This window comes from Myotis davidii, unplaced genomic scaffold (assembly GCF_000327345.1).
Source record: "Myotis davidii unplaced genomic scaffold, ASM32734v1 scaffold425, whole genome shotgun sequence".
In the NCBI taxonomy this organism is placed as follows: Eukaryota; Metazoa; Chordata; class Mammalia; order Chiroptera; family Vespertilionidae; genus Myotis; species Myotis davidii.
In genome coordinates this window covers 2,702,582-2,709,688 of record NW_006296413.1, presented here as the reverse complement: position 1 = coordinate 2,709,688, position 7,107 = coordinate 2,702,582, and the positions used below count along the sequence as shown (strand labels likewise).

General features: G+C 53.1%; 1 protein-coding gene across 1 annotated transcript in view; it reads right to left on the bottom strand.

Annotated features, from left to right (window-relative positions):
- The window catches only part of SPTBN2 (spectrin beta, non-erythrocytic 2), a 48,495-nt gene that overhangs the window by 28,900 nt on the left and 12,488 nt on the right, over nucleotides 1-7,107 (bottom strand). Inside the window, exon 3 of the mRNA XM_006771685.2 lies at nucleotides 1,498-1,676. Coding sequence (XP_006771748.1) covers nucleotides 1,498-1,676 — 179 coding nt within the window. The remainder of the gene's footprint in view (nucleotides 1-1,497; nucleotides 1,677-7,107) is intronic.

The window sequence follows — 7,107 nt, the reverse complement described above, 5'->3', positions numbered from 1 at the left end:
CTCTGGGCTTCAGCTCTTACCCTTACAGCCCAGCCTTGCCTCTCCCATCATCATTCATTCAGCATCTATTTGGCACCTACTAGTGCGAGGTCAGTGCAAAGCAAAGCTCATAAGGAGAGGCCTCTTCAGAGAGCCAGAGGCAGCATGGGGCGCGCAGACATCGCACCAGTCCTGGGATCGCGTGGCATGTGCATCAGACATCATGACAGTTCTAGAGGCTACGTGCTCCCAGAGCCAGGGCACCAGGGAAACTTTCCCCCAAAGAGGCGATGTTTTCAGAACCCATGTCTCTGTCTTCTCCCATCCACAGGGATGGGTGTTTCCCAAGCCAGCCTGAAGACCCAACCAGGACAGAGGAGCCCCGGAGAAAATGATAAGGGGTCCCCAGAAGCTATGCCACCACATGGAGGTCCTCTGGCTGGTGCTGGGCTGGCTGAGAGAATTGCCTGGAGAGCTTAAAAACCCTGACATCTGGGCCGCGTGTCTGAAGATTCTAATCCAAGTGTCGGGAAGGGGCTTGGAAACCGTGCTTGTAAGAACGGCCCTGGGTGGGTTCTGTGAAAAGTGTGGCCAGGTTTGGGAACCACCCCCTTCAGTGTCTCCCTTCTTCCAGGAAGCCACCCCACCCACGCTGGGAGCACCCCCTCTCAGGAGGGAGTAGGTGGGACCTCTCCCACTGCACTTGGCTGGGAGGCCAGTAAGTCAGTGGGAAAGACAAGGTGGGGTGGAGGAGGGTAGTCTGATGGGGTGGGTAGCCTTGGGGTGTGTGGGTGACTCAGCCCCACGCGGACCAGGCCATCCGCTAGGGGTGTCAGGTGGCAGCTGCACTCTTGTTGCCATGACAACTCCTCCCAGGGAACGCAGGGAGGCCCGTCCAACGGGTTTGTTTGAGCTTGGAGGAGCTGAAGGGGAAAGCCCAGGCCGTAGGGGAGGGCAGGGGCCAGGCAGAGAGCAAACCAGGGGAGGGCAGAGGGCACCTGCTTCAGGGAATAGGTAGATGAAATAATGGGAGGAACAGGCAGCAGGTGGAGGGAGCAGGTGGGGAGGGAGAGGAGAGGATAATGGACTGGGTGTGTGTGTGGGGGGAAGAACAGCTGTGAGAGATGACAGTGGAAATCAATGAAGACACAAGGGGATGAAAGGTAAAGGAGAGGTGGGTCGAAGAAAAGAGCAAGACCAAGTGCAACTGAATTCAGGACATGACTCAGGGTCAGAGGCCAGGAAGCCAGCTTAGTGCAGAGGGGAACACAGCTGAGTTCCAGAGTCAGCAGGACCTCTCTCTGCTGGGGTTAGGGAAGCCGGGGGATGTTCTGGATTGCATGAAGCCTGTTGTGAAGGCTGGAGTTGGGGACCAGGGTCTTGATAGGGTGATGTGGATTTGCCACTCCCATGCAGCAGCTCAGAAAGCCTGCCTTCCCGTGAAGTTAAAGGACTCCTCCCGATAAGCTCCTGTCCCCAGTGTCCTCAGCGTCTCCCTGGGCCCTCCCCTGTTCTCACCTGCCAGGGCCTTAATTCGAGACCTCTCAAAGAGGCGGGCTGAGCTGCTGTCATTGTCCCAGTCCGAGTCAGGCAGGTCCCAGCGATTGTTGATGTCGCTGTACTGGCCCTGGATCTCCAAACTGTCGAAGTCTGTGGGTGACAGGGTGCTGCTCATGGTGGTGGGTGGCCTCCTGCTCCTGCAAGGGGGAATATGGCTGATGAGGAGCATCTTGGGGCCACTGAGCCCACCACTCACCATGTTCTTCTCTCCACCTGCCCAAGGTCTGCTCCCTCTCCTGACGGCCAAAGACTGTGGTTGGTTTTTCTGTCAATGGCAAGGAGCCCCCGGTGCAGAGGGAAAGCCGTCCCTGGTGGGGGACAGGACGCAGTGGAATGAGGCAGGAAGGCAACTGTGTCTCAGAGCGAAGCAGTGGGCAGGCAGGGCTCCAGGGCCTCCGGCCAGAGAGGGACAGTGGACAGAGCTGGGGCTGCAAGTGGCGATGGCTTCAGCGTGGTTCAGGACAGCAGTGCGTAAACCAGGGTAAAGGCGTGGGGCCCCTGGAGCAATAATGAGCGTAGACCAGAGTTCTTTTTTTCTATGCTCTGCAGGTGATTCGAGATGAAAAGACGGGGATCCTGCTCTCGAGCTAAGATGCATCTATGATGCACCAGAAAGACTGCTGCACTGATGATGCCCAGGAGTTCCAAGGAGGACACAGTACGGTTCTCCCCCTTTTGTTTCCCTTTTTTTCTAAAAATTTTGTGACAGGGATACTTACAAGGTGCTTGATGGATGTCAGCTGTGACACATGCATCACCCCATCATAATCCATGGCTCCATTAGCATCCCCATTTCATAGATGAAGAAGTTGCACTGTGACAGTTAAGTCACGGTTCAAGGTCACACAGATGGAAGGAGCAGGGCTGGGGTTTGAAGCGAGTTTCCTTGTGACGTTGGAGGACAAACTCTTGCTCACAACATTTACATGTTCCTCGAACTTCCTGGAGCCCTTCCGAGCTCCCCGGGAGCTATCAGCACACATCGTCCCTTCCAGGGCCCAGGCTGGGGAAATCAGGACCAGCATGCTCGCCAGAGCTACTTACAACTCCACGTTACGCAAACTCTGTGCCTCTCAAAACTAACAAATGAGCTTCAGATTAGCTGCTAGGGAATTGTAAAAAGCCTCTACTGTCCAAAGTTCCTGTGAAACTCTGCATTCAGCAGCCATCCAAGGGAATGGAGAGCCTGGCTGGATCTGTAACTTTGTCTGAACCCCAAATTCTGCATTACTCATTTTCCTAGTCCCTCTCAAATACAAAGATATATTTTAATCCTTAGTAGCACTTCCTAGGGTCGGGGCTGTGATCTTGGCAGTTTCTGGTTCTGGAGAGGAGGTACAGAGAATTTGTGTGTGTGTGTGGTGTGTGTGTGTGTGTGTGTGTGTGTGTGTGTGTCTTTCTTGTGAGGTTTGGGGAGGAAGAAGGGATGGGCGGTGAGATGTGAGTGGGTAGGGAGGTGTGTTCCCATGGGCACACAAAGGCAGAACTTGGCTTCTGTCATTAACTGGTTTCATGAAGCTGAACCTGACCCACGTGAAGGTCAGGACTGTCTGCCCCTCCCCTTTCTCCCCAAGAGACAACACGCACAAGGACTTCCCTGGGAGCAGCACTGAGGAGGTGAGAAGGAGCTAAGGTCTGGGGTTCCTAGATGTGGCTTTCACTCCTTTCAAAGGAGCTTAATTTCACTAGGCCTCCTCTCTCATTTTAAGTCCCTCATTTCCCCTAACAGATTCTTCGAATTTGCTCTGTAAATATTTATATAAAAATAAACTCTAGGTCAGAGTTGAGTCACCCTGAGCAAAGAGTGGTGTGGGCCAGGCATGACCTCAGCCAGAGTCACCTCTCAGCTGGACAGGGCAGCAGCCTAAACCCAGGACCATTTCAATTCCGTTCTTCTCGGCCCTTCCCCAGCAGCCATGCTCACGCTTAGCTTTGGGACGGACATCTCTAGCACTTACACTCTCCCTGCGTACACCTCCCCTCGAAAACTCCTACATACACGGCCCCTGGCCTTCTGTTTCCATGACCCCTTTTCCTTTGATCAGGACTCACAAACCCACTAAAGCCAGTCCCCCAGAGTGTGGCCAGTAAACTGTTTTATAAATAACTGATTTTGGATTCCTCTAGGTGGGCCTGCATTTCCCATTTCTCTCTAGCCCCCACCATTCCCTTTTGTCTTCTTCCCAGCCACACCATGGGTTTTTATTACCTGCCTGGCCCCTGAAGGCCTGTGAGGATTCCAAACCCTGCTTTACACCTTTGTATCCCGCAAAGAGCAGAAACTTAAAGAAGTGGACTGCCTGGCCTGGTCTCCAAATTACCGTGTGTCTCTGGGGCACCCATAAGTTGACCAAAACCCAAATACGGACTGCTTTGGCTTCCTTTCGGTGATCCAACTTGGTCCTCCCAAGGAATCCTACTGGGGCCCAGCCACGGGATCCAGACTTCCCAGCAAGGTCTGGCTGTTATAGCCTCTATGTGGAATCTTATCAAACAGGGGAGAAAGTATGGAGTTGGAGCCTCCCCTTTTTCCAAATAAAAATTCAGCCACTTGAATGGTCCTTTGGCCAAATCAAATTTTGACATACATGTTTTGTGTGCTGAGTTTCTGGAGATGTTGCCATACAGAAATGGAGCAGAGCCCGGCTGGTGTGGCTCAATGGTTGAACATCGACCTATGAACCAGGAGATCATGGTTCGATTCCTAGTCAGGGCACATGTCCGGGTTGAGGGCTCGATCCCCAGTAGGGGGCATGCAGGAGGCAGCCAATCAATGATTCTCTCTCACCCCTCTATCCCTCTATCTTTCTCTTCCTCTCCCTTCCTCTCTCTGAAATCAATAAAAACATATTTAAAAAAAAAAAAGGAAAAGGAACCGAGATGGCAGTGCTGTCTACCGGTCACAGCTCCTCATCAGGCCCCCACGCTGGGACTCCAAGGAGCTCATCCCCACAGACTTGCATGTGAAAACACTGCTCTCTGCTGGTTCTGAGGCCTCTCTCGCTGTTTCTGAGTTTGGGTTTTCCAGCATTTGGGCTCTGCAGGCCCTGGACTTCTGGAGAACATGCTGTGTGCTCTGCCTGTGTTCCCTGCTGCCATCTCCGAGCCCTATAGTTTTCTATTCCAGTGTCTTCTACCCAGGTCCTGCTCTGGTTCCTTTTCACTGAGTGCATCATTCCTTGCCTGTGATCTGGGTCTCCCTGCTCACATGTCCTTAGTCTGCCTGCCCCCCAGCCCATGACCCCCGTCTCTCTCTGCACCGGAGACTGGTCAACCTTCTCCTCCACCGTGGATTCCTGAACTCTGGAGAGAGGGTGGTACAGCAGCTAATCCCGATTACAGTGCACCAGCACTGTATTCTTAGCCACTGACCTGGAGGCCAGACCCAAGTAGCTTACATTGTTCATGCTACAATAAAGCCAACTTCTGCCAGCTGCAAGCTGGGGGTCCTGCTAGATTCCAAATGCTTCTGGATTGCTCAGCCGGTGCCGGTGCCGATAGATCCTCACAGGCAGCTGCTCCCTCCAGCCCCCGCCCCCCTTCCCCTTTCTCCGTTTTAGCTGGCATTCAAAGCTAGAAATCCTATCCCTGGGGCTAGAGCCTGTCTCATTCCCTAATTCCTCCTCTCACCACATCCTCCTCCTGATTAATTCTTTACCTCCCTCAGAGGAGATCATTCCCCGCTCTGTGCTCCCGTAGCACTTCAGCAGGCTGCTATTATTGTACTTATCATGTTGTATTACAGTTAGTTGTTTATGTGTCTCTCTGCTGCTCCACTTTTAACACAATGAGGACAAGGGCTATGTTTTCCAAGCCCAGTACATAGGTATTTAATAAAGACATATCGAATGTATAGGCTATAATTCTTTTTTTCTTTCTTTTTTTTTGGCCATTGAATTAATGTCGTTCTTAAAGCTAGAGAAAAGCTCAAGGGAAGAATGAGATGGGATCAGAGAAGCCCCTTTGCTGGAGGTCTGTCAGGGTTGAGCTCTACTGTTCAGGACCACGGACTCTCAAACGTGCATGCATCACAACTGGGGGCGGGGGGGGGAGGGGGACACTATGAAAACAGATCACTGGGCCTGCCCCTAGAATGTCTGATATAGTGTAGGTCTGGAGTGGGGCTTGGCAATCTGCATTTCTACCCTGTTCCCAGATGACATTAAAGCTACTGGTCTGGGGACCACACACCGAGGGCCATGTTGTCCAAAGACAAGGAGCAGTTAGAGTGGGTTAGAGGAGCCACGAGGGCTGAGAAGACACAACGTCCAGGGGTAAGTGTGACCTGAGGTTAGCTTCCATGCTCAACCCAAGTATAACTTCCCCTCAGAAACCCCAAGACCCACATCAAGCCCGAAGCCTTGGGCAATGAGAGGAAAATGAAGACGGATTGAGCTCTGGATTGAATGAGACAAATTGAGCTGATGTCCCGACACAGGCGAATCACAGATGTACAGAGGAGGACGAAATGGCTAGAGACGCTGTAGGGAGGTGAGCTGAACACATGACGGCAGGATGAATAATAGATTAGAAGAAATGGGGATGTTGGCCAAGTAAAAACCTTATTTGACTCAAAGTATGAGAGGACCAGCACAGAGCGAAAAGGAAAAAGACATCACAAATAAACTCAGGGCTCCTAGAAGAGCAAAAGAAAGATGTACTCCGGGCAACCAGGGGACCAGGGCAGAAACAGAGTCCCCCTGTTTTCTCTCCAGGAGTGTTCCTGATGAAGCAGGCAGAGGAAGCTCCTCCAAGGAACTCAGGATGGGGCGAAGAGAGGGGTTGCATTTTTGTTTGATCTCCTTTAGAATCCTCTACTTGGAGCAGAATTATTCAGACTAATTTTCACTCCCTTGCTGCCCCCTCCCCCAAGCTTGCAACCCATGGGTCTCATCAATTTCTCTAAGGGACAAATCTAAGACTCACGCTACCTTTTTCCTCCCGAATCCTTTGCTGTTCTGAATATGCCGAGAGGGTGCCAGTACCTCAGGCTAAGACACATATTTGGAACGCACTCTGCCCCCTTCATCTTCAGGGAAAACTGGTTTGTGGATGCCCTGTCCATGTCTGAACCAGCTCTCCAGCGCTGCAATTGTGGCTGCTTGTGGGGGGGAGGGCAGCTGAGAAACAACTCAGGGAGACAACATGTAGCAGGTTAGGGCAGGGGCAAGCCTGCAGCCCAGACAAGCACGCAATGCCACGGGGTTAAGGGGGGTGCGGGGGGGAGTCCTTCGGAGCCAGAGTGGATGGTAAAGGCTGACTGTGGTGCTGGAGTTGGAGCGCCCCAGCGAGGAGGCCTTGCCAGGTAGCTCGTGCGGGGTGGCCTCCAAGCCCTCTGGGCGTCTCGGCCGCAGAGACACCTTACACCCAGCCTCCCCACACTTGAAGGGGCTTCATTCTCGCTCTGCCACTGTTCTGGGCACCAGGGCCAACTGCGTCCCCTTCTCACACTCGCACTGTGAGGCTGCAGAAAGGAGCGCGTGGAGCTAGCTGCCAAAGAGGCCAGGAGACACTTACCGGCTCGGGGGGAGCCCCCAGCCAGCCCCCGGGAGAAGCCGGGGCTGGCAG